Source organism: Cucurbita moschata, unplaced genomic scaffold (assembly GCF_002738365.1).
Source record: "Cucurbita moschata cultivar Rifu unplaced genomic scaffold, Cmos_1.0 Cmo_Scf00001, whole genome shotgun sequence".
NCBI lineage: Eukaryota > Viridiplantae > Streptophyta > Magnoliopsida > Cucurbitales > Cucurbitaceae > Cucurbita > Cucurbita moschata.
This window is the reverse complement of record NW_019268517.1, coordinates 7,628,696-7,655,236: the sequence shown is the minus strand read 5'-3', so window position 1 is coordinate 7,655,236 and position 26,541 is coordinate 7,628,696. Positions and strand designations below refer to the sequence as shown.

The 26,541-nt window shown below is 38.9% G+C and overlaps 4 protein-coding genes and 1 pseudogene across 7 annotated transcripts in view; 1 reads left to right on the top strand and 4 right to left on the bottom strand.

Annotated features, from left to right (window-relative positions):
* Positions 1 to 2,769, bottom strand: part of LOC111445008 (gamma-tubulin complex component 2-like) — a 12,857-nt gene extending 10,088 nt beyond the window's left edge. For 2 of the 4 annotated variants that reach the window (XM_023083196.1, XM_023083187.1), the window contains exons 1-6: positions 2,344 to 2,769; positions 2,106 to 2,258; positions 1,769 to 1,818; positions 1,639 to 1,687; positions 1,274 to 1,408; positions 279 to 410 (exon numbers count right to left, since the gene is read on the bottom strand). In XM_023083196.1, coding sequence (XP_022938964.1) covers positions 279 to 410; positions 1,274 to 1,408; positions 1,639 to 1,687; positions 1,769 to 1,818; positions 2,106 to 2,195 — 456 coding nt within the window. In that variant the 5' untranslated portion in view covers positions 2,196 to 2,258; positions 2,344 to 2,769. Of the gene's footprint in view, positions 1 to 278; positions 411 to 1,273; positions 1,409 to 1,638; positions 1,688 to 1,768; positions 1,819 to 2,105 lie in introns of all 4 variants that reach the window. The other 2 variants (XM_023083210.1, XM_023083201.1) reach the window with 2 other exon arrangements.
* Positions 2,770 to 3,580: 811 nt separating this feature from the next.
* Positions 3,581 to 8,810, bottom strand: LOC111454678 (subtilisin-like protease SBT5.3). Its single transcript, XM_023096214.1, has 11 exons — positions 8,724 to 8,810; positions 8,499 to 8,608; positions 7,281 to 7,378; positions 6,940 to 7,107; positions 6,060 to 6,162; positions 5,369 to 5,903; positions 5,193 to 5,287; positions 4,872 to 5,117; positions 4,597 to 4,711; positions 4,304 to 4,517; positions 3,581 to 4,213 (listed from the first exon to the last, which is right to left on the bottom strand). Exons 1-11 carry the CDS (start codon positions 8,808 to 8,810, stop codon positions 3,678 to 3,680), a joined length of 2,307 nt encoding a protein of 768 aa, XP_022951982.1. The 3' UTR covers positions 3,581 to 3,677.
* A 278-nt stretch (positions 8,811 to 9,088) lies between these two features.
* On the top strand, positions 9,089 to 12,154 carry LOC111453052 (subtilisin-like protease SBT5.3). The gene is made up of 9 exons (XM_023093996.1): positions 9,089 to 9,327; positions 9,393 to 9,490; positions 9,577 to 9,741; positions 9,821 to 10,464; positions 10,579 to 10,676; positions 10,752 to 10,997; positions 11,079 to 11,193; positions 11,267 to 11,480; positions 11,555 to 12,154. The coding sequence occupies exons 1-9, from the start codon at positions 9,128 to 9,130 to the stop codon at positions 12,094 to 12,096; spliced, it is 2,322 nt and encodes a 773-aa protein (XP_022949764.1). The 5' UTR covers positions 9,089 to 9,127; the 3' UTR covers positions 12,097 to 12,154.
* A 5,232-nt stretch (positions 12,155 to 17,386) lies between these two features.
* The window catches only part of LOC111453074, a 15,854-nt pseudogene continuing 6,699 nt past the window's right edge, over positions 17,387 to 26,541 (bottom strand).
* LOC111453107 lies at positions 24,222 to 25,398 on the bottom strand. The gene is made up of 2 exons (XM_023094064.1): positions 25,381 to 25,398; positions 24,222 to 25,314 (listed from the first exon to the last, which is right to left on the bottom strand). The coding sequence occupies exons 1-2, from the start codon at positions 25,391 to 25,393 to the stop codon at positions 24,617 to 24,619; spliced, it is 711 nt and encodes a 236-aa protein (XP_022949832.1). The 5' UTR covers positions 25,394 to 25,398; the 3' UTR covers positions 24,222 to 24,616.

Here is a 26,541-nt window from a genome sequence, read left to right as displayed (position 1 = left end):
TTTTTTTTTTTTTTTTTTTTTTTTTTTTTTTTTTTTTTTTTTTTTTTTTTTTTTTTGGTTAAAAAGAAAGAAAAGAAAAGAAATAGATAAAGGAATTGTGGTTCTAATGCGTTGGTTCCACGAATTGTCTCCCATTAGGTCATTACTTTGTGTCGCTCGTTATTTCTTTTTATTAAAAGAACGTGCTGGTAGAATGAAAAGAATAAGAAGGCATTTTTTTTTCAGTTTTATTCAAATAAATGCAATTTTTACATCAGGATTAAAAACAAAGCACTTACGAGAAGGAGAGCTCTAAGCGCAGCAGCAAAGGCGTGATTAACTAAGCCCTTCTTGAACTGAGATCTTAATTCAACAAACTGATTAATGAACAGAAAGCTCTCACACAGAGGAAATATTCTTTTTGCCAATTCCTGCAATATTAGCCTTAATTAGCGTAAGAAGAGTTTAGTGTCAACATCATAATCAGGTAAAATGTTAATAATCCATAATGGGGGTGATTGTATTAGTCAGAATTCTAACGGTTTTCGCATATCTAGAAAGTTATCACAAATTCCATTGTGTAGAAAATCTTTAAATTTCCATATAGAATTATAATGGTTGACATGTCCCCCCAGGAAGAACAAAAGGATTGATGCTTTACCAGAACTCATGAAACTACTTCTCGAAAAACATTTGGGATTATAATCATACGGTATCTACAAATCCCCTACACTTGGTCGATGAAAAGTACAAATAATTACAAAGAAGTTATCATGTGACAATAAAACTTGTATATATTTTCAAAATCTACTAGCTAATTCTGTTCCAAGAATATAACAAAATCTGATATTATGTCCACTACTCCACAAAAGTAGACATAAATATTCTTTTAAAAAGGATCGAAGACTCATATAAAAAAGAGAGAGAGACAACATAAAGGCCTTAGAGATGAAGAGTGGAGGAACCAAATAGAGGCCTCCAGTTTACAAAGATAAGAAGAGAAGGGCTGTTTCAGTCCAATTCAAGGTTGTCAACAGTATGTTTGGAAAGAACTTAACAATCCAAGATATCCAATAGATTGAGGTCTCATTCAAAATCTTCTTTTTCTAAATCAACACCAACTAAAAATAAGTTAATTATCACTGGAAAGCAAATTAGCAAGGTAATTAGATGCTTGAGAACAAAATTTGATTCAATAAACATGCTAACCACACCTACAAATGCAAAGGTTTTACAATAATAATGAATAAACAAACAACAGTTGTAGTAAACTTTATGCCTCCAAAACTGCTACCTGAAGAGCCAAATCCATAGATGCATCAACCTGGAAAGAAACCTCATCCTCTTTGCCATGTACCCTCTTAATCGAAATATAGCGTCCCTCAACTCCAAGCAGGGCGGAGAGGAGATCATCAATTACAATAAGTTCCTACATATAAGTGTGACAGAAGACAAGTACTATTGTCAGAAACCGCAATGAAAAATTCATAGATAAAAATAATATGAACAACCAAATTCATAACAGGACAAGGAATTCAGGAACAACAAAATGCCGAACTATAATAACTTCCTCAAGTTTGAAACGGAGTATTTAACATATAATCATAATTTGTGTATAAAAGAAAAAGAATATATAATAATAATAATTGCAAATCATACCTGAATTGCAGCATCATAACAGCCTATGGCCTTTTCCTGCCACCCACTGCTGAGATATTCGAATTTTAAAGTGTACGATAAGTACTGTTTCAAGTAAGATAAAAATGTATTTATTAATATTGTCAGTTACCTGAGAGAATCCAACTTTAAATCAGCAAAACGGGAAGTGGTTTTTGATTCCTGGAGTATAATTTTCAAAACAAAAAGAGAAAATCACAAGGTCAGAACTCATTTTCTGTACGAGAGACCAATGGAAGAATTAAAACTACAATGATAATAATTCATAAGTGAACAAGGAAATCAGGAGCAACAAAAATACATGCCATGAGTGAAAAATGATACTATTCCGATTCCAGAAGCTCCGATTAATGCTATACCTTACACACTATTGTTCACAAAACAAACACACATTCCTATTCGATATGGAAGAAAATAAATGTGAATAATAAGGGAGGAGAAATAGAAACCTGATGAAAACGCCCAGTGAGAAAGGGCCTCTCGAGGTTCCAAGGGGGCGTTGAGGGACTAGAAATCGATGTTGAAGCTGGATTTTCCATGGTATTTCAACCGCAATCGAGTTGCATCCAAATTTCCTTCAACCCCAACAAGAACGACAGTATCTGAGAGTTCACAGCAATTAAAGTGTCACAAAATCTCCCCCCTCCCGAAATCTAAGAAGAAAAGCGTGCAGGCTGAGAATGTCACCTGAAAATGATTCAAAATGGCGATTTCCAATGAACATCCCGAAGACCCATGTGAAAAACGTTATAGCTGAAAGAGTGAGAGCTCAAACACTGAACAACGCAGGCTCGTCTCTCCCACCCAGAAAACGCCAATTTCTCAAATTCTCAATGGTGCAACTCCAACATCATACGATCAGAGTCAAACAAAGAAGGAAACAAGGAAAAGCCTCTTTGGGTGTGTGTTTTGCAAGTTAATCAGAAACCAGCGCGAAATCAAGAATGAGGGAGCGAGGGAGAGTGGTTGAGAGCTTGGGGGAGTATGGCGAGAGGAAATGGCTGAAAGACAGAGAAGATGAAGATCGAGAGAGGGGAGCCGGAATCAAAGTTACAGAAGGGGGGGCTCTTGGGATTTTTGTACGGACGCCCAATTCCTTGGGCCTTGTATTATCCCGCGCTTTCAAATTAAAGAGTATATAACCTTTTATCACCAACTGGATATTAAGATAGTCGAAAAAATGTGTTCAAATTATGTCACGCTACAAAAATGAAATTTCATTAAACTCAAATGTTTTTATTTTGAACATATACAAATCAATGTATGTTGTTATTGTAAAACAACTTGACCAAAAAAACCCATGTTCCGAAATGAAATAAATAAAAAGAGCACCAGTTTTTGTCCGTAAAAAAGAAATCAAATGGATTCAAGGGGGTTTTTCGAGAACGTATCAATAAGCTAGACCCGTACTTCGAGTTGTTTCATGTCATAAATAAACACGAACACTCAAGAAAGTCGTTGGACAAGCAGATTCACATCTCTTACAACCAACACAGTCTTCTGTTCTTGGAGCCAAAGCTATTTGCTTAGCTTTCATCCGCCGTAAGGTATCATTTCTAATACATCTGTGGGGCAAGTTCGGACATATTGAGTGGATCTAGAATTATTTTTTAAGACTACAAATTTTGTAAATGAATTATATATTTAGATACCGGATGAGAATTATTTTTTAAGATCACAAATTTTGTAAATGAATTATATATTTAGATATCAGATGAGACGAATTATATTTTTAGAGTCAAGGTTAGACCAAGGGTCATGGTTAGGTTAGACCAAGGGTCATGGTTAAGGTGGAGGTAGTGGTTGGAATGGCTTCGTTGGGACGAAACTCGTGATATCTTCGATTATGACTCTGTTCTAACAACATAAATAATGTTAATATGAAAAACAAATAATCGACCCTGTTCTTGTTTATTTACTACAGTTTGAAAGGTGGAGTGTTATTAAATAAAAAGTTGGATTTTGTTAAGAATGGAGTAGTGTCATGAACAACATGATCTTCAATGTCAAATTACATCACGTCAATCGGATCGTAGATTCATTGAGATGGGACTTCCTACAGAATGCTTTCCATCGGACCATATCAATTTCCCAAACACATAACCTTCATGTTTCAATTCTCCCGTGTTTTGCATTACAACCCTGAATGCTTTCTCTTCACCCACACTGCTAAACTGCAACGTACTTGGCTCAACCGATGCTGCAACCCCCTCTGGTACCTCGACTCGGGCCACGTATGTCCCTGGATATCCCACATTCTTAACTCTTCTATTGATTGTCACCGGAGCATTCACATTTAGATTTGGAATTGAGATGGATGGGTAGTTGAGATCTATGGCTTTGAATGATTTCTCACAAACAAATGGCTGCTTACTGAATCTCCTAAGTTGAATTTCAGTGTAGCCTCGAGCACACAAGAAATTCAAGTACTCATCGGCAGTAATATCATATACAAGGCCAGGATCCATTGCATCATTTGGACGAACATGTCCTGCACCAAGAGCAAATGGGGTGGCATTGAGCAGCAAGTTGTCGTTGTCGTTGTCGCTTGTTTTGGCTGCGAAAGGGGAGAGCAGACATGTTGAATATGTGATTGGTTAAACATAGGAGGAAAGCAGAGGCAGTGGATCAGCAAAAGAAGCCTTACCCGTGGTCATAAGGGCAGACTTAATTGCAGCAGGGCTCCATTCGGGATGAATGGACTTGAGAAGGGCGGCGATGGCAGAGATGTGAGGGCAGGCCATGGAGGTACCGGAGAAGACATTGAAGGGGGTGCGCCGTTGGTCGAAGCCTGAACGGGTTGGGGCTATTGTGGTGGGGTAAGACGCTAATATGGTAAAACCCGGAGCTGTTATGTCGGGCTGCAAAGGACAGAGGAAACGGAGTTCATGTTTGAAAGGCCTGAAGAAACGAGTAGCGTTAAAGAATTAGGAAGCAGACCTTGAGGATGGCCTTCTCGAACGGGTTGGGACCTCTGGATGAGAATGCAGCAACGACTGGAGATGGATTTAGTTCCACCTCTGTTCTTACATTCATTATCTGAGCCACTGGTGTACTGGATTGGAAACATTTGAAGGTTGAATGAATCAAGAAACAAGGGAACTAGTCTTTCTAAATCGTAAAGCAAGAGAACAGATACGGAATGGAAACATTTGAAGGTTGAATGAATCAAATTGGGGAAATGTTGAGAAGAAGCAGAAAGATTATTATATTACCTGGTGGAGTTGATGTAATCGTCAAGCAATTCGCCATCGGAATAGGTTATACCCGAAGCTGGAAGGAAATACAAGTCAGGTTTGATTTCGTCCAGATTGTCAATATTGGTAGCCAAAATCATCCCCACAGCACCTGCTTCCGCAGCATTGTAACCCTTCTCAACTCCTGTAATCTTCCCTGCAGTGCAAATCAAGATCTTCCCCTGTACTTTCTTCGGATTAAGCGTTCCCTTGCCGCAAAATTTCCTGCAATTAACGCCAATTTCAATTTCATAATCATCGAAGCAGCAGTTATGAACAATGGAAAATCTCAACACTCACGCTTGGAACTCGTTGACGTTGCTGAATTTCGCATCCACAGAATCGATTAATGGATAGAACTGTGGTAATGCGGAAACTGACGAAAGGCTCGAGCCCTAGCAGTGGTCGATTTAGTTAATTAGGGCAGAAACTCGTTCAGTATTTGTCTAGATTTTAGATCTTGGTAAGACGAGTACCTTTAGGATTTTGTTATTTCCAAGGACGACGTTACTGACGAAATTCCTCCCGGTGGTGCTCGCAGCGACAGTGATCTCCCAGGGCGCGACGTTGCCGACGGTTTCCGGTTGAGGACCTTCATTACCAGCGGAGAAGACGACGATGATGCCTTGTTGAGCGGCGTGGAACGCAGCGATAGCAACAGGATCTCTGAAGAATTCTTGGTCGCCTCCACCGAGGGAAGCGGATATGACGTCGACTCCGTCGTTGATGGCAGCTTCGAAGGCGGCGAGGACATCGGCATCGAAGCACTCTCCTTCGGGTATGAGAGGCCAGCAGGCCTTGTAGGCGGCGACGCGGGCTTTTGGAGCGCCGCCTTTGGCCGTGCCTTTACCATGGCCGAAAATGTTGGCTCCGGGGACGAAGTTGCCGGCGGCTGTGGAGAGTGTGTGTGTCCCATGTCCATTGTGGTCGCGTATGGAATCAAAAGTGGCGTTGAGAACGCCTCCGGCGAATTTATATCCTTTGTAGAAATACCTTCCTCCAATCAGCTTCCTGATTTTCCCACCCCTCAATTTAGATCAAATATTTCATGCTTCATAAAAATATTATTTGTTTTTTTTTTTTTTCATATATATATATATATATATATAATATGTATTATTAGGATGCTATATTTTATCAATATTTTATTGAGAATAATAGAGGGACCTATTGCAACGGAAGCCGGGGTCATCTGGACACGTGCCTTGCCACTTTGACGGGACAGGTCCATACCCTTTGTCGCTAAAACTCTTTGATTCTGGCCAAACACCTATACGAACCCAAAATTCCAATTTTTATGTTAAAAAAGAGTTATTTAGAGATTAAATCACGAAACTAAATTATAATAAAAATACCATCAAATTTTGTTTCTCGTACTTATTTAAACCCTTTTAATATCTCATTTACCATTTTATAAACGTTTAAAAACAATTATAGATCATGAGTTTATAATCAAAGAATACTCTCTCCATTCCGCTGAGACCTTTTTGGGGAAGCCCAAAGCAAAACCATGAGAACTTATGCTTAAAGTGGACAACATCATATCATTGTGGAGAGTCGTGTTCGTCTAACATGGTATCAGAGTTATGCCCTAAACTTAATCGTGTCAATAGATTGGTAAATCTTCAAATGTTGAACAAAGGAGTCGAGCCTCCTCGAGTGCATAGTAAAAAATGACTAAGACTCCAAAAGAAGAAGAAGTAAGGAGTCGAGTTTCAATTAAGGGGAGGCGTACTTTGTACGAATAATGACTAAGACTCCAAAAGGAGTAAGGAGTCGAGTCTCGATTAAGGGGAGACATATTTTGTACGAATACTCTCTCTATTGGTATGAGACCTTTTGGGTTTCAAGGAGTAAGGAGTCGAGCCTCGATTAAGGGGATGCATACTTTATACGAATACTCTCGTGTTCGTCTAACAAAATCAAAAGTTTAAAAAATTTATTAGATATATTTTTTAAAAAAATTGAAGAACTTATTAAATTTAAAAAATTGTTGATGATTAAATTTATAATAGAACAAAAAAATAAATTATGATATAAATAAAACCTGTGTCAATGTTGGCTATGATCATATCTCGACCAAACTGTGCAGCATTCCAAATGGAATTGGAAGGGATTCCTTCATCATCATCTTCCACCCCAAGAAAACGCCATGAGTTTGTTGTATGCAATTTTCTCCCTCTGTTTTCCAACACTGATATCACTTGTGGGCTTCCTGCCATGTTTTAAACAATATTGATATCAATCTCAAAATGGGTTGATATCTATTTGATCTTACGAACACCATTAAGAAAGCAAATGAAATTTTCATAAACGAAATCATATTATGAATGGGTGTCTTAGTGTGTGTAACATGTGTTTTGACTATATAATCTTAGGTGTTCTTACTCGCTAAATCTGCTGCTTCTTTCTCGTTGAGTATGGCTGCAAAACCGTTGAAAGATCTGGTATAGGAGTACAAAATTGATTCCTTTGCTGCTTCTTGACTGTGAATTACACAAACCCATCAAACAAAATTAAGAATAGAAACTAAAATAATTTATTACATTATTATTGTAAACGTCCAAGTCTACTGCGCTAGCAGATATTATTCACTTTGACCCGTTATGCATTACTATCAGTCTTACGAATTTATTATTCACTTTGGCCCGTTATGCATTACTATCAGTCTTACGGTTTTAAAATGTGTTTCCACCCTTATAAGGAATGTTTCGTTCCTCTCTCCAACTATGTGGGATCTCACAAATTCACCCATTTGACGGTTTTAAAACGCATTTACTAGCTGTTAGACGAACACGACCCTCCACAATGGTATGAGATCTCATAAATTCACCCATTTGGGGGACCAATGTCTTCACTGGCACACCGGCTGGTGTTTTGCTCTAATACCATTTGTAACAATCCAAGCCCACTACTAGCTGTTAAACGAACACGACCCTCCACAATGGCATGGGATCTCACAAATTCACCCATTTGGGGGCCCAACGTCTTCGTTGGCACACCGTCCGGTGTTTTGCTCTAATACCATTTGTAACAATCCAAGCCCACCACTAGCTGTTAGACGAATACGACCCTCCACAATGGTATGATATTGTCCACTTTGAGCATAACCTCTTATGGCTTTGCTTTGGGCTTCCCCAAAATTTCCCATTCCAATGCAGGGAGTATTCTTTGATTATAAACCCACGAGCATTCCCTAAATCAGGGGATGTAGGACTTTCATCATCCAACCCTAGCAAATATTGTTCGTTTAGCTTATCAAGTATGACCATCAGCCTCACGATTTTAAAAAGCGTCTACTAGGGAAAAGTTTCCACACCCTTATATGGAATGTTTCATTCCCTTCTATGAAATTGTGATATCAGGTAACAAAACATTTCTTATAAGGATATGAAAACCTCTCCCTGATAGCCGCGTTTTAAAATTGTGAAGCTAACGATGATATATAATGAGTCAAAGCGAACTATAACTATGGCTCGTATATATATTTAATCGTCATAACCTAGCTAAGATAATCAAAGTCATGTATCAAACACAAACTCAATTCTTACCTACATAAGATTACATAAGCTTAAACGTCATTTAGAGTCATACAAAGATTGTTACCTTCCCAACAAAGATCCCAATAGATTGTAGTGGAATACTTGTGCTTGTTGAATAGAACAATGTTTTGAATCAGCATAGCCCAATTGTGATTCTAAATAAACAATGTAAGGCTGCAACCACCATAAAAAAACAAAGAACGAATCAACAAAAACACGAAGATTCGAGCAAATACGTACGTACGTATGTGTATATACATATATATATATAACTAAAAATTGTTCATACCTTTTTTGAGGCAATGGTGGAAGTTTGCAGCAAAGAGAAGAGGAAAAAGAACAAAAGAATTGAAGGAATTAGATTGGAAGCTTCCATTGCTTTGGCTATGAACATGGTCTTGGGGTTTCAAAGGGTTTTATATTATGGCATGGTTATTATATTTTTTTTAAACTGTTTTTGTTGTAACATACTCAATTGCCTTAAATTAGAAGGAATTAAAATATGTTTTATTAGTTACTTCATTTATTAGGATGATAACGGTTCGAATGTTAATTAATTTTCAATAATGAGATGGATGAGCTTAATTTGCGAGGGGAGATTAAAGAGAACCATTGATTTATGTTCGAGTTTGGGTATATAAAGAACCCAATTGGGAATGAGAAAAGCACAATAGAACTTCTAAAACAAAAGCAATGGAGAAATGTTATTATATTTCTTATGTTATTTCTCCATTGCTTTTGTTTTTCTTTGTGCTCCAAACAGCGGCTGTTCCTACCCAGAAGTCCTACATTGTCTATTTGGGATCACACTCCTTTGGCCCAAATCCAAGCATATACGACGTCCAACTTGCAACCGAGTCTCAATATGATATATTAGGATCCGTCAAGGGAAGGTAATTCATTCTCTTCTTCTTCTTCTTTATATCAATCGCTTAACAATTCTCCTTTTGATTCATAGCAAAGTAGCAGCCAAAGACTCGATTCTCTACTCCTACAATCGATACATTAATGGCTTTGCTGCCGTTCTTGATGATCAAGAAGCCACGGCTCTTGCGAGTAAGCGTTGCTTCTTTCCCATTTTTGTTGTTACATTTTGGTGCTTTTAATGTCTACAAATAGAGAATGATATTGTCTACAAATAGAGAATCCAAGCGTGGTGTCGATTTTTGAAAACAAGGAGAGAAAATTGCATACAACAAGATCATGGAGTTTTCTAGGGGTCGATAGTGATCGAGGAATCCCTCGGAACTCCATTTGGAAGGCGGCTCGGTTTGGGGAAGATACTATCATAGGGAACCTCGACACGGGTTTGCGAATCTTCTCTTCTTTTATTAGATTTTTGTTATTTGCTAACAGTGGACTTGAGCTATTACAATGTATGTGAAGGTGTCTGGCCAGAGTCCCCAAGCTTCAACGATGCAGGGTATGGCCCTGTTCCTGCAAGGTGGAGGGGCGCTTGTGACGGTGGCTCCAAATTTCGATGCAACAGGAAGTTGATTGGAGCACGCTATTTCTACCGAGGATTCCAAGCCTCCGAACGTCCATGGACGAAGCAAAACATCAGCTTCGACAGTGCACAAGACCATGAAGGCCATGGATCGCACACTTTGTCCACTGCCGGTGGTAACTTTGTCCATGGAGTCAATGTGTTTGGCAATGGCAATGGGACTGCAAAAGGAGGTTCCCCAAGAGCTCGTGTTGTTGCCTACAAGGTCTGCTGGCCTTCAGAAAATGGCGGCTGTTACGATTCCGACATCTTAGCAGGCATCGAAGCCGCTATCAGCGACGGTGTGGATGTTCTCTCGGCCTCTCTTGGCATGGCAGCTCAAGAGTTTGCTCATGACGCTATTTCGATAGGGGCGTTCCATGCAGTTCAGCATGGAATCGTTGTGGTTTGCTCGGCTGGGAATGACGGCCCGTCTCCCGGGAGCGTGAGCAATGTGTCTCCTTGGATGGTCACTGTTGGAGCTAGTACCATCGACCGTGACTTTGTCAGTTACGTCGCCCTGGGGAACAAGAAGCAATTAAGGGTACTCATCCATCACACACAACCCTTTGATAAATGGTTTAGTCTATAATGCATTAAACTTATTATGTTTGTGGTTGATGAGCTGATCATAATAACCTCTACGTTTACTCCAAAGGGTTCAAGCCTTTCATCCAGTCGATTGCCGGCTGGTAAGTTCTACCCTTTGATAAAGGCTGTGCAAGTGAAAGCTGCCAATGCCACTGATGGGTTTGCGTGAGTATACACATACATATATTACCTCTCCACTTCAAAGGGCACTTTGGTTTGAACTTCACTCTGTTTCTACAGCCAACTTTGCATGGATGGAACACTTGATCCCACAAAGGCAAAAGGGAAGATTATAGTTTGCCTTCGAGGAGAAAATGCAAGAGTGAGCAAGGGCTTCGAGGTTCATCGTGTCGGTGGCATCGGGATGGTTCTAGTAAATAACCAGATAGACGGTTCAGCTATTGTAGCTGATCCACACATACTTCCTGCTTCTCATCTAAGCGATGCGGATGGAGTTTCCATCACTCAATATTTGAGCTCCACCAAGTAAGGACTCTCATCTATTCTATGACAAAATGAAAAGGAAATGGGCTAAATATTTAGTTTTTGTATTGTAAATGAAACCAGAACACCCGTGGCTTCCATAACCCATGCAAGCACAGAGATGGGAATTAAACCATCGCCTCTCATGGCTTCATTTTCATCAAGAGGCCCTGATTTCATCACAGAGGCTGTAATCAAGGTTGGTTTTATAGCAAGCCAATGCAATTTTCAACATTTGAAAAGTTATCTCAAATCTTTATATCTTGGTGTAGCCTGATATAACAGCACCGGGTGTAAATATAATCGCATCTGTCACCAACGATATAACAGCATCAGGCTTGCCATTTGATAAACGTCGAGTGCCTTTTAACATCGAGTCCGGCACTTCCATGTCATGCCCACACATCTCAGGTGTTGCAGGCCTTCTAAAGACTCTGCATCCCACATGGAGTCCTGGCGCTATCAAATCTGCCATCATGACTACAGGTTTATTGAACTCGAGAAACAGAACTTGATTTAAATTTCATTTGGTCCTCTAAAGCTTTGATTTTGTTTTGCAGCCAAAACTAGAGACAACACCAAGAACACAATATTGGACTACACCAAAGTTAAGGCTACTCCTTTTGATTATGGTGCAGGACATGTCCATCCAAACAATGCCATGGACCCCGGCCTCGTTTATGACACAACGGTTGATGACTATTTGAACTTCTTATGTACACGGGGCTACAACTCGCGCACACTCAAGAAATTCTCTAACAAGCCATTTGTTTGTGCCAAGAACTTTGCTACCACAGACTTCAACTATCCATCCATCTTGGTCCCCAGGTTGCAAATTGGTGAATCGGTGACGGTGAATAGAAGAGTGAAGAATGTGGGAAGCGCAGGCACATATGTGGCGCGGGTGAAGATGCCCAAGGGCATTACAGTTATGGTGGAGCCAAGTACGTTGCAATTTCACAGCGTTGGAGAAGAGAAGCCCTTCAAACTTGTATTTCATTATGCACATAAACTGCGACGTCAAGGCTATGTTTTTGGGGCATTGGTATGGTCAGATGGGAAACATTTTGTTAGAAGTTCTATTGCCGTGAATTTGGTTTGATCAAATTTATAATATTGTAATCCAAATTCATTCTATTATCAATATATAAACTTTCCCTGCAATTACATGGTTTACATACATATTTTGCCCTCTATCATTTATTTATTTATTTGTGTGGCTTTAATTTGTAGATTGTATTGTCACGACTCGATTTTTAGGCTTCGAACCTTAGACTGTAACTAAAAGGGCAGACTCAACAATGCACTCTGGGTACAGAGTAGGTGGTTCACCCCTTTTTTACGTCGCGGATTATCAAGTGACAAGTCCCATCTTTGGGGCGTTCTTTGACTTCGGGTAAGATTACCTTGCGTATGTAGTGTGAAACCATTATATTGGATTCTCTCTTTGGTGGGGATACTATGGTATGTGCTAGCCTGCTCGTCATCCATGAGAAGTTAGCTAACGAATTGTTCCCAAAATAGGGGAAGCTTACACCCGGTGCTTGCTAGCTACCATCACTTACTTCCCATCATGTGATCCCACGTACTCTCTTAGGAAGGATCTGCATTACCCATGTGATTCTACACTCTCTCTTAAGACGGATTTGTAGGATAATAATCTAACTTAATTGTTAGGTCACACAACCCTAATCGGCCCCATGTGTGGTTCAACAGTTGGAGGGGAACTCAATGGTGAGTGTATCGTAAGGTAATGGACACTTTGATTGAACCATTGAATCGTGGAGGCTTTGATAGAACCGTTGAATCGATGACACCATGCATACAGATAACGGCCTGGAGAGCTATCTTTGCCATTCTTAGATGTTGTGGAGGTCGACTAGGTTCGTGGAGGGTCAACTAAGTTCTTGGGGTGTCTAGGCAGTTTAAACCTTGTCTCTTTTCTTCAAGCTAGCTAGCTAATACACTCTCTTTGGGGTTAGTTTTAATAAACGTTGGTTACATTTCTTTATGTTATTTGTACCCATAACTTGTTTATGGATGAGTGCTCTTGAGGTATCCGTGCTTGGATGACATAAATGTTTTAGTTAATGTTTTCAATATTTTAGGTAACCGATAGAATATCTCCCTAATAAGCTTACTAGATTATGTGAACCATGCTCTAGCTACCAAAGCATGCACAGAGAACTCCGCACCCTAGGATCACCAGATAAGTAAACCGGTGGTTTCTTGGTCACGACCAGCTAAAGCACCCTGGGGCCTAGCGTCCTTGCTGGCACACCACCTTGTGTCTACCCCATTTCGGGGAACAACCTTCTTGCTGGCACATCGCCCGGTGTCTGGCTCTGATACCATTTGTAACAGCTCAAGCCCACCGCTAGCCGATATTGTCCTCTTTGAACTTTCCATTTCGGCCTCTTTGAACTTTCCAGTTCGGCCTCTTTGGGCTTTCCCTTAAGGCTTTAGAACGCTTTTACACAGCTTGAGAGCTTATGCTCAAAGTAGACAATATCATACCATTGTGGAGAGTCGTAATTTCTAATATGATATTAGAGTCATACCCTTAACTTAGCAATGATATCAGAGTCATACCCTTAACTTAGCCATGTTAATGAAATCTTCAAGTGTCGAACAAAGAATTACGCCGACAGTCAGGAGTAACTCAATCTTGAACAAACACTAGCATGTTCACTAACATGTATTCTCTCTAAGGCTTTTGGAAGGTAAGCTCATGGACAGTAAACTCGCTACTCAACTTGTTTAAGATCAACTCTGAAATGGGTAACTTTCTTCTTACCCGTACATGGCATCATCCTTCATAATGAAGAGGCTTACAATGAAGGGTTTGTGGAAGAGATTGAATCTCTTCATCTAGAACAATTGTTATTTAACTTGAAAAGGAAAATAACAATTAAATAACAAACAGCAAATGAGAAGTCCACATGAACATTTGACAAATAATTATTGGACACAAGAACTAATCGTGGTTGCAAAGATGCTTGTGGTTTTGTAGAATATCGTTAATTGGCAGTAAAAGAGCTTTAGGCATAAGAGTATTAGCTGAATTAACTTACCAAAGAGTATTAGCTGAATTAACTTACAAACTTTTGTCTCAAGATACTCTAATGCTTGTTCTTGTGTATATGCTTTTTCCTTCGCACATTCCTACAATAATAGTGCAGTTGTCAAAGAGAAAAAGAAAACTATAAAACTGACAAAGGACTAAACCAAGAATAAACGGATTCAAAACTATACAGCCTATAGAACAGGTGCAATATCCATATACTCAAAAGCTACAGCATAACAGTCTCAAAACAAGTTTGAATGCATATGCATTTCAGCATGACAGATGCTATTGCGAAGTTTGTCATAGTTTAGGCTGTTCCCTGACTACAGAGGAGTACTTTCATAATATATTCTTTTTTTTTCTGGCAAAGGATTGAACACCTGTTTGCTCTTCCAAAGTGAGGTTTGGCATCTCACAATAACTCTAAAAAAAACAGACAACACTTTGATAGAAGAACCTTAGTCTGGCACTCCCACGATCACGTAATATACACTTTGCAACACTCATATGCCATTTTTGTTAGAAACCACGACCCTCCACAATAGTATAATATTGTCCACTTTGAGCATAAACTCACATGACTTTGCTTTTGGTTTCTCAAAAGGCCTCATATCAATGGAGATAGTATTCCTTACTATGATCTTCTCCTTAACTAGCCGATATGTGACTCCTCTCCCAACAATCCTCCCTTGAACAAAGTATACCATAGAGTCTCCCTGAGGCCTACAGAGCCCTCGAACAACCTCCTCTTAATCGAGGCTCAACTCCTTCTCAGGAGCCCTCAAACAAAGTACACCCTTTGTTCGACACTAAGTCACCTTTGACTACACCTTCGAGGCTCACAACTTCTTTGTTTGACACTTGAAGATTCTATTGACATGGCTAAGTTAAAAGCCTGACTCTAATGCCATGTTAGGAATCACGGACCCTCCACAATGGTATGATATCGTCTACTTTGAGCATAAACTCTCATGTTAGATTATTTTTACTGCACCTTTCAGTGAAAGGGAAGGAGAAGCAACGGTTTGGTTGTTTAGGCTTGAGTTTGTCAGAAGGATTGATCTCTATCCAAGTTTCTGGAAATGTTTGGGGTATTCTTCTATACTTACTTATTCTACAGATACCAAAAGAATTTTCATTTCAATCTCTACTTTCCATTGGTCGAATTGGTCGAATTGGTCGAATCATAGGTATGGAACGCCAAAGAATAGTAAGATAATGAGCCCACAGAAGGTTCGGCTAAGATAGCTCAAACAAATAAGTCACATTGATAAGCCACAACGAAGTCAAAGGACAATTTGTGATATTTTCACACTAAACAAACCCAGCAACAAAGATCCTTTGCTGTGTTCTTGCAGCATACCAAGACATGTCGAGATTGGAAGCTTTAAAGAGGAATTGGTGCAGTAAATCTTACCATGTGCTTTAACTTCTGGTAGTAAATTGGTCCCATAAATATTGTAATGGGCAACCTGTGATACCTAGAGAGTGAACCAACATATCAGCTTCTAACAGAGTCAGAACACAAAATGTTGGTGCCAAAGAATAAAGGTCTAGGAAATTTTTCTTTCCAAATTTCAATTATTTAGCATGCAGAGAGTGTATTGACAAGAAAAGGTATGTGCTACGCCTAAGGAAACTCATAGAAGCAAAACTGTGCAATTTCATTCCATCCTTAATGCGGGCTAAGACTCTAATAAAGTAAACCTAACAAAGCAATAAAATATTAGGTATTTTTATTTTTGGTTGAATATGCAAAATTTTCTACTTCTTGTGCTGAAATATTATGAAACATTTTCATATACAAGCTCATTTCAAAGCAATAAAATGCTACTGGATCATAATATCCTTGCCCAGAGCTTTGGGCATCTGAAATGAAAAATGCTGCTTGAATTTCTTCTACAGAATGAATTGAATTGAATGTAACAATATATGTCCAAATTAAAACTTTAAGTTCTAAATACTAAACTGAAGCATTATACCATAAGAATAAACCTAGAGTGGCTGCCACATTGTTATAGGAGAACAGGTGCAGAAAAGAGAATAACCTGCTTCTCATTCACAAACACATTGACAAACTCGCCAATTTTTCCAGCTCTCCTCAGCATTCTCATACCTGTAGCAAAGTACTAAAGGAAGAAGCCGACAAGTGTGAAACAAGTAGGAAATGAACATGCTAGAGACATGAATGAAAAACGAGTGTAAAACAAGAAGCCGACAGCATCGATGCAGCAATGAACATGCTAGAGACGAATGAAAAACGTGTACCCTAAGATAAGTACGATCATTGCTGGATTCAATTCGATCATTGGCCTTGACTATCTTTTTAATTTCTGTATTCACGAAGTAGTTAAGGAATAGCAAGCGTTGTCGAACCAGACCTCTTACTTGAAACCAGATGATTAAACTATGTGCGTTAATAATCATAGGCTGAAATTTAGACAAAAGCAGCGTAGTAGAGATAATTTCATGGCTAAACATATAATCATAACAATAACAAACAAAAGCAGTGTGATGATTTCCACCTTAAAAAATGCAGGAAGAAGTTGAAACTTATCGACGGCTGACTTGATAGGCAGGCCAAGGAATTTCTTGTCAATGGCCAAATCGATTGCATTAGGATCGTCGACTTGCTTCCCGTTCCTACAGATTTTGTCATGCTAGAAAGTAATTGATCAGTAACTATCAATGGCGGAAAACAGAAATTCAGCACCGATGCAGTCAAAGGAAAACGAAGAAATAAAGATTTTGAGAGAATGCGGTTGGCGGAGACACCAAGATAACGAAGAAATACTCTTAACGGCTACTTTTTTTTTCCTTTTTTCTTATTTGCTTTTTTCTTTTAACATCTAAATTTCATTACAAGATTAAAATTTATATCCTCCACTAGTTTTATTTATATTTTGAAATAGGTTTACATAATGTTTTTTCTTTTATAAAAAAATATTTGTTTTTTTTAACTACTTTCAATAGAAAAAAATGATAATTTAAAATTTTAAAATTTATTGAAAATAGAGGATATAAATTAAAATGAAATTAAAAGTACAAGGTAGATGTAATAGATTTTTCAAAATATTAATACTCTTATATATTTTTAAAATATTTATTTTGATTTAGATACTTTCAAAAATAATATTTTGATACTTTAAAAAATGACTAATTGGATGGGGACTATATGTAGAAACTTCTCCAAGATTCGGGTCCTAACAATATGATATCTACAAATTAGAGCCACACAAATAAACAAATAAGTAACAGAGGGCAAAATATATGGAAAGTTTGTATAATAATAGAATGAATTTGGATTACAATATTATAAATTTGATCAAACCAAATTCACGGCAATAGAACTCCTAACAAAATGCTTCCCATCTGACCATACCAATGCCCCAAAAACATAGCCTTCACGTCGCAATTTATGTGCGTAATGAAATACAAGTTTGAAAGGCTTCTCTTCTCCAACGCTGTGAAATTGCAACTTACTTGGCTCAACCATAACTGTAATGCCCTTGGGCATCCTCACCCGCGCCACATACGTGCCTGTGCTTCCCACATTCTTGACTCTTCTATTGACCGTCACCGATTCACCAATTTGCAACCTGGGGACCAAGATGGATGGATAGTTGAAGTCTGTGGTTGCAAAGTTCTTGGCGCAAACAAATGGCTTGTTAGAGAATTTCTTGAGTGTGAGGGAGTTGTAGCCCCGTGTACATAAGAAATTCAAATAGTCATCAACCGTTGTGTCGTAAACGAGGCCGGGGTCCATGGCATCGTTTGGATGGACATGTCCTGCACCATAATCAAATGGGGTAGCCTTCACTTTGTTGAAGTCCAACATTGTGTTCTTGGTGTTGTCTCTAGTTTTGGCTGCAAAACAAAATTTAAGCTTTAGAGGACCAAATGAAATTTAAATCCAGTTCTGTTTCTCGAGTTCAATAAACCTGTAGTCATGATGGCAGATTTAATAGCGCCAGGACTCCATGTGGGATGCAGAGTCTTTAGAAGGCCTGCAACGCCTGAGATGTGTGGGCATGACATGGAAGTGCCAGACTCGATGTTAAAAGGCACTCGACGTTTATCAAATGGCAAGCCTGATGCTGTTATATCGTTGGTGACATAAAACCAACCTTGATTACAGCCTGTGTGATGAAATCAGGGCCTCTTGATGAAAATGAAGCCATGAGAGGCGATGGTTTAATTCCCATCTCTGTGCTTGCATGGGTTATGGAAGCCACGGGTATTCTGGTTTCATTTACAATACAAAAACTACATATTCAGCCCATTCCCTTTTCATTTTGTCATAGAATAGATGAGAGTCCTTACTTGGTGGAGCTCAAATATTGAGCGATGGAAACTCCATCCGCATAGCTTAGATGAGAAGCAGGAAGTATGTGTGGATCAGCTACAAGAGCTGAACCGTCCATCTGCTTATTTACCAGAACCATCCCGACACCACCGACACGAACAACCTCGAAGCCCTTGCTCACTCTTGCATTTTCTCCTCGAAGGCAAACTATAATCTTGCCTTTTGCCTTTGTGGGATCAAGTGTTCCATCCATGCAAAGTTGGCTGTAGAAACAGAGTGAAGTTCAAACCAAAGTGCCCTTTGAAGTGGAGAGGTAATATATGTATGTGTATACTCACGCAAACCCATCAGTGGCATTGGCAGCTTTCACTTGCACAGCCTTTATCAAAGGGTAAAACTTACCAGCCGGCAATCGACTGGATGAAAGGCTTGAACCCTTTGGAGTAAACGTAGAGGTTATTTTGATCAGCTCATCAACCACAAATATAATAAGTTTAATGCATTATAGACTAAACCATTTATCAAAGAGTTGTGTGTGATGAGTACCCTAAATCGCTTCTTGTTCCCCAGGACCACATAACTGACAAAGTCACGGTCGATGGTACTAGCTCCAACAGTGACCATCCAAGGAGACACATTGCTCACACTCCCGGGAGACGGGCCGTCATTCCCAGCCGAGCAAACCACGACGATTCCGTGTTGAACCGCATGGAACGCCCCTATCGAAATAGCGTCATAAGCAAACTCTTGAGCTGCCGTGCCAAGAGAGGCCGAAAGAACATCCGCACCGTCGCTGATAGCGGCTTCGATGCCTGCTAAGATGTCGGAATCGTAACAGCCGCCAGTTTTTGAAGGCCAGCAGACCTTGTACGCAACAACACGAGCCTTGGGGGAACCTCCTCTTGCAGTCCCATTGCCATTGCCAAACACATTGACTCCATGGACAAAGTTGCCACCCGCAGTGGACAAAGTGTGCGATCCATGGCCTTCATGGTCTCGTGCACTGTCGAAGCTGATGTTGTGCGTTGTACCTGGACCTTCGGCGGTTAGAAATCCTCGGTAGAAATAGCGTGCTCCAATCAACTTCCTGTTGCATCGAAATTTGGAGCCGCCTTCACAAGCTCCCCTCCACCTTGAAGGAACAGGGCCATACCCTGCATCGTTGAAGCTCGGGGACTCTGGCCAGACACCTTCACAATATATGTGATAGCTGAAGTCTCCTGCTAGCAAATAACAAAAATAGAATAAAAGAAGGGAAGAATCGCAAACCCGTGTCGAGGTTCCCTATGATGGTATCTTTCCCAAACCGAGCAGCCTTCCAAATGGAGTTCTGAGGGATTCCTCGATCACTATCAACCCCCAGAAAACCCCATGATCGTGTTGTATGCAATTTTCTTTCCTTGTTTTCAAAAACCGACACCACGCTTGGATTCTCTATTTGTAGACAATATTATTAGTAAAGTAAGACATTAAAAGCACCAAAATGTAAAAACAGAAATGGGAAAGGAACAACGCTTACTCGCAAGAGCCGCGGCTTCTTGTTGATTAAGAACGGCAGAAAAGCCATTAATGTACCGATTGTAGGAGTACAGAATTGACTCTTTGGCTGCCAATTTGCTATGGATCAAATAAGAATTATTAAATGATAAGCACTTCATAAAATCAAGTAGAAGAGAATGAAATGCTTTTTTAGTTACCTTCCCTTGACGGATCCTAATATATCATATTGAGATTCGGTTGCAAGTTGGACGTCGTATATACTTGGATTTGGGCCAAAGGAGTGTGATCCCAAATAGACAATGTAGGACTTCTTGGTAGGAACAGCCGCTGTTTGGAGCATAAAGAAAAACAAAAGCAATGGAGAAATAATGTAAGAAATACAATAACATTTCTCCATTGCTTTTGTTTTGAAGTTCTATTGTGCTTTTCTCATTCCCAATTGGGTTGTTTATATACCCAAACTCAGACATAAATCAATGGTTCTCTTTAATCTTCCCTCGTAAATTAAGCTCCTCCGTCTAATTATTGGAAACGGAAAAGAGAGAAAAAAAAGTTATATTAATACCCTTTTTAACTCAAAAGGCTTGGTTAGAAAAGAGAGAAAGGTGTGGGTACTATTACCTATCATATTAATTGAACAATCAATGACCAGATATAGTTGAAAGGAAAAAGAACTGTTCACCGAAGCATACACAATAATTCATATAATTCCAATAAAATAAGCTATTAATGTGTGTATTTTTTTTACCTGCATATTTCCTGAATAATCTTCGTTTTTGTTCGGCCCTACTATCCTATCAGCAGACGACATCTATCCATATCAATGATTTTTACCTAGACAACAACCAGTTCCAAGGATCCATGATTATTTTTACTCCTCTGTAAATGTCAAATAAGTATAGGAATCAGATTTGAACGAGACAAAAAAAAAAATCATCACTTTCACACAGGGATATGGAAGTACAGGGAAAGTGCTACGCCACTTAAGCAAAAAAGAGAGAGCTGCAAGCCCGAAATCAATAATTAAAACAGTTGATTGATTGTATGCAATGTTTCCCACGTCTTGCTTCACCATAGCACACTATGAATAAGAAATGATGCACTTGGTTTGTTTTTGTTGATCGAACAACGTAACGTATCAAAGAACATCAGACAATTCAGTTGTAAACATATCAGAGCATTATTCTCCTCATTCACATCAAGATACTCGATTAAACCTTCCCGTAAAAAATCATCATCAAATGTACAGACTCCTCCTAGAAAAAAGGGAAAGTGACCAAAAAAACATTTTCATTAGCAACTCAGAAGGTTTGATGCAAAGTAGGAACACAAAAGCTAGCAACAGTTGAATGTACCTATCGATAACTCTTTTCATATGGTATTCTTTAATTCTCGATACACCTTTGTCAGCAATGACAAGTGGACAACAAACTCATCCTCCATCAGAAGCAATGTATAAACAGTGCTGATACATTCACACAGGCTTAGTGGTTTGCAAGTGACAAATATCAAATGAAGATGGAAATCATTTCCCATTTTAAAAACTTTGAGAGAAGCTAGGAAGGGAAAGCAAAAAAAAAAAAAAAAAATGATAATATCGGCTAGCGGTGGGTTGGGTTGTAATCTTTTTGAAACTTATTACATGCTTATTTTCTTTTCGAAAGGATGACCTCCTAAAATATGCGAGGAAAGAATAAATGGTTCCAGAAAGCCTTTGCAAATTTGCAATTAATCAGGAGGTGTGTATGTGTGTTTCTGCACTCTGTTTGCAGATAGACCACCACTGTGGAGATAGATTCCCGTGAGCCATTCTTTTTTATTCGACAATTTAAGATCTGGCTGTCGATTCGGCCTACAAGCTGAAGATTTTCTTGATGGGATGTTGGCAGAGATGCTTTATATCCTCCTACTGGATGGTGGATATACTAATTTCTATCAGCATTCGTTGTCAAAAATAAAACTCCAGAAGAGTGGAGTCAAACCTTCTGCTGAGCATTTCAGAGTTTTTGGATGCATCTCTCATGTTCATGTGCTTGACAGTAAACAAACGGACGATAAGAGTTTAAGTTGTGTTTTGCTGGAAGTTAGTCAAGAGTTAAAGGCTCTATGATCCAACTTCACAAAAGATCATAATAAGTAGGGATGTTGAATTCGAGAAGATAAGAGTTGGGATTGGGATAAGACCTATAAACAATCCATTATGTGCGATCTAGAATGGGGCAATCAAGAGGAGGTAGCAGATGTGTTTGATGAAAATGAAGAAGGGAGTGAATATGATATAGAAGCTGCAGAGGAAAATATCCTTCTTTGACTGAAGCAAGCTCTCCTAGCTCGAATAAGGGGAGGAACAGGAGACCACTAGTCAGGATGAGAGACAATGCAACAGGAGAAGATCTTTCTGAAGAAGATAATGAAACTCACTTGGCCATGTTTACCACTATGTTCCTCTAAACTTTGAAGACCCATTGAAGAGCGAGAAATGGAGGCAAACCATGGACCTAGAAATAGAAGCAATAAGCAGAAATGACACATGGGAATTGATGAAGTTACCTGATGGCAGAAATAAGGTTGGAGTAAAATGGAAAGAGGACTATTGGGAGTCTGTTAAGTTTAAGGGAGGAATTGTTAGGTTTGATTTAGATTTGATTTAGTTATTTGAATTAGATTTAATTTAGGTTTCTTTGTTTTCCGTGTATTCTGTAACGCTATATAATAGCCAATTTCATTCTTCATGAGATTTCTCCCAATTCTTTTTTATCTTTCCAGTTTTCTCTATGTTCTTTGTTGAGGATTGTTGGGAGTGAGTCCCACATTGGCTAATTTAGGGAATGATCATTGGTTTATAAGCAAAGGAATACAACCTCATTGGTATGAGGCCTTTTGGGAAGCTCAAAACAAAGTCACGAGAGCTTATGCTCAAAGTAGACAATATCATACCATTGTGGAGAGTCGTAATTCCTAACATGGTATTAGAGGAACTTGGCCATGAAAATAGAATCCCCAAATAACGAACAAAGAATTGTGAACCTCGAAGGTGTAGTAGTCAAGGTCATGAGAGCTTATGCTCAAAGTAGACAATATCATACTATTGTGGAGAGTCGTGATTCCTAACATGGTATTAGAGCTATGCCCTAAACTTGGCCATGAGAGCTTTGAAGGTGTAGTAGTCAAAAGTGTCGATTTCGGGCTTTTTTAAAACGCGTATGCTAAGAAGAGATTTCCACACCCTTATAAAGGGTGTTTCATTCTCCTCCCCAACCGATGTGGGATCTCATAGCTTGAGAGCTTATGCTCAAAGTAGACAATATCATATCATTGTGGAGAGTCGTGATTTCTAACATGGTATCATAGTCATACCCTTAACTTAGCCATGTTAATAAAATCCTCCAGTGTCGAACGCTTGCAATCGAAGAGTGACTCAAGCTTGAACAAACACTAGCATGCTCGGTAACCTCTCTAAGGCTTTTGGAAGGTAAGCTCATGGACAGTAAACTCGCTACTCAACTTGTTTAAGATCAACTCTGAAATGGGTAACTTTCTTCTTACCAGTACATGGCATCATCCTGACGCAATATCTACCACTCAAAAGTGTGCATAGATATGAAAATATTATTACTCAACGAAAGAATACAGATTTAAGAATGAGAAAAAGAATTGGGATCGAATGCTCTTGTCTTCATTGATATTCACGACCTTTAAATAAGATACAAGATACTAAATAATATCTACCAAGAAAATATAAACTAACTAAATACTGATAATAAAATAAAATATACTACTATTCAAATTCAACTGATTACGATATCTAAGATATATTTCCTAACTAATATATTCGGGAAGATTACGAATATCATATATTCCATAACTAATTCAAACTAAAATAAGTTGCACTAAATTGTGACAGCCTCCCTGAGTGCAAGCTTATTTCTCAATAACTCCGAGAGCTTCTACGAAAAACTTCAAACTTCACTTTGGCAAGTGCCTTAGTAAATATGTCTGCAACTTGTTCAATGATTTCCTTCTTAATAAGTTCCACATCGCAGCGATTCAATTCTAATGAGAAAGAGTAATAATTCATCTCAACTTGTGCAGACTCAGCATACTCCATACACCGGTGAATTACATCACTGGTAGACTGCAAAAACTCTTGATCTGCAGAAGCTTTATATCCTTGATCAAGGTCCAAGTCATCCTTACTATGATCATCAAGGGCATGCTTGAGCTTTTGAGCAAGGGACTCATCTTCTTCAGCTATCCAACCATCATGCTCATCACAAGCACTGTCACCGTTGTCACTAGATGCATAGTCCTGAGTTCGTGGCTTATCAACATCATCCTCCACATGGTCAACATCATCCTCCACATGGTCAACATCTGCATCCTCAAAAATGTCATCGCCAAAAGATTTATTATTAATAATATTCTGGCTTCCTGTCGCCTTCTCAGAATCCTTAGCCACACTAAACTTATTATCCATTGAACCATCCTCCCCTTCTTCACATAAATTTACCTGAACTACGAAATCCTCCTCCAAGTCCTCAACATCAGAACCAAATCGTGATAAATCATCATCATCAAGCAGTGCAGCTATTTCTGGGTCAGACTGGGGCGGAGCATCAGTAGCCGAATCCTGCAAATTGGTAGTTTGATCTAAATTCTCCAAGATGAGAAAATCGTTAGCCTCAGAGGGGAGGTAAAGACCGTCAAGATCGTCAAACGTTAGCTCGACAACTTCATTTTCGTCGAATCTCAAATCCAAGGCCGTGGAGTAAACAGAAGGGTCATCAGGGGCAATAGAATTGAAATCGGAGAAAAGAGAGAGTCCAGATGCGAAATTTGGAGAGAATCAAACTCAGAAGCGTAAGTAGTGGAATTAGAATTTTGATCACCTGTAGAAACATCATCTTGATATACGGCTGAAGTCACGTTTGTTGGCTGGTCAAGAACCTCAGTGGTTAAGCAATATTCCCAAATTGGATCTGGAGAACTTTTATTTTCATGTACCGCATTTGCTTCTGATTCCTGCATCTTGACTCGACAATTTGGTTTAATATGGCCTGGCTTTCCGCAATGATCACACACCACTTTCGCCTGACAATCTCGTTTAAAGTGGCCTGATTTTCCACACCTGTAACAAGCTTTAAATGGCTTCTTTGACGACTCGTCACTTCTGAATTGATTCTCATTGCTAGATGAAGGCCTTGAGTGAAAATTCTGTCTCCTTTGATCTTTGACATACAACACACCTTCTAACTTTGGGGAAAACTCGTTGCTGGTAGTCATTTGCTCAATCAAGGCTTCCTGATTGGAAAGAAGATTCTCCAATTCAATTACCGTAGGTTGATTTGCCCACCCTTGTATTGAGGAAACAAAGGGCATAAACTCTTTTCGTAATCCACGAATAAGATAACGCCGTAATCGAGCCTCACTCACTGGCTCCTCAGCATCTTATTCTGAAATTTCAGAACACAGATTTTTCACTTTCAAAAAATATTCTTCAACAGAAAAATTACCTTGAGTTACCATAGCTAGTTCATTCTCTAGAAATTGAAGTCGAGCGGTATTTTTCTTAGTGAACAACTTTTGAAGTGTATCCCATACTTGCTTTGGTGATTTTAAATCACGAACATGATCAATATACTCCTTGCTAATCAAAGTTTGCAAGGTAAATAAGGCTTTTCCGCACTTGATCTTCCATTATTGACGTAATTTTGCATTTTGTGGAGTATCGGCTGGAATTTCTGTGTCATCACCTTCAATTAAATCCCATAAATCTTGCCCTTGTAGATAAGCTTCCATGCATAACTTCCAATAACTATAGTTATTGCCAACCAGCTTTTCCATAGCTACACCCATAGAAGCACTCCCACTATTCATCTCGTTGAGTATAATATTAAACCGTACCAACTTGGCTCTGATACCAACTGACGCAATATCTACCACTCAAAAGTGTGCATAGATATGAAAATATTATTACTCAACGAAAGAATACAGATTTAAGAATGAGAAAAAGAATTGGGATCGAATGCTCTTGTCTTCATTGATATTCACGACCTTTAAATAAGATACAAGATACTAAATAATATCTACCAAGAAAATATAAACTAACTAAATACTGATAATAAAATAAAATATACTACTATTCAAATTCAACTGATTACGATATCTAAGATATATTTCCTAACTAATATATTCGGGAAGATTACGAATATCATATATTCCATAACTAATTCAAACTAAAATAAGTTGCACTAAATTGTGACAGCCTCCCTGAGTGCAAGCTTATTTCTCAATAACTCCGAGAGCTTCTACGAAAAACTTCAAACTTCACTTTGGCAAGTGCCTTAGTAAATATGTCTGCAACTTGTTCAATGATTTCCTTCTTAATAAGTTCCACATCGCAGCGATTCAATTCTAATGAGAAAGAGTAATAATTCATCTCAACTTGTGCAGACTCAGCATACTCCATACACCGGTGAATTACATCACTGGTAGACTGCAAAAACTCTTGATCTGCAGAAGCTTTATATCCTTGATCAAGGTCCAAGTCATCCTTACTATGATCATCAAGGGCATGCTTGAGCTTTTGAGCAAGGGACTCATCTTCTTCAGCTATCCAACCATCATGCTCATCACAAGCACTGTCACCGTTGTCACTAGATGCATAGTCCTGA

What these genes read in the sequence shown, in the direction of transcription:
- LOC111454678 (XM_023096214.1), bottom strand. Translation starts at nt 8,810, where the DNA reads ATGGAAGCTTCCAATCTAATTCCTTCAATTCTTTTGTTCTTTTTCCTC. An exon ending in CATAGCCAACATTGACACAG is followed by an intron (nt 6,163 to 6,939) that starts GTTTTATTTATA and finishes GGGTTCGTATAG; the next exon opens with GTGTTTGGCCAGAATCAAAG. An exon ending in TCGAGAAGGCCATCCTCAAG is followed by an intron (nt 4,518 to 4,596) that starts GTCTGCTTCCTA and finishes TGTCCTTTGCAG; the next exon opens with CCCGACATAACAGCTCCGGG.
- LOC111453052 (XM_023093996.1), top strand. Translation starts at nt 9,128, where the DNA reads ATGGAGAAATGTTATTATATTTCTTATGTTATTTCTCCATTGCTTTTG. An exon ending in CATAGGGAACCTCGACACGG is followed by an intron (nt 9,742 to 9,820) that starts GTTTGCGAATCT and finishes ATGTATGTGAAG; the next exon opens with GTGTCTGGCCAGAGTCCCCA. An exon ending in CAATATTTGAGCTCCACCAA is followed by an intron (nt 10,998 to 11,078) that starts GTAAGGACTCTC and finishes AAATGAAACCAG; the next exon opens with AACACCCGTGGCTTCCATAA.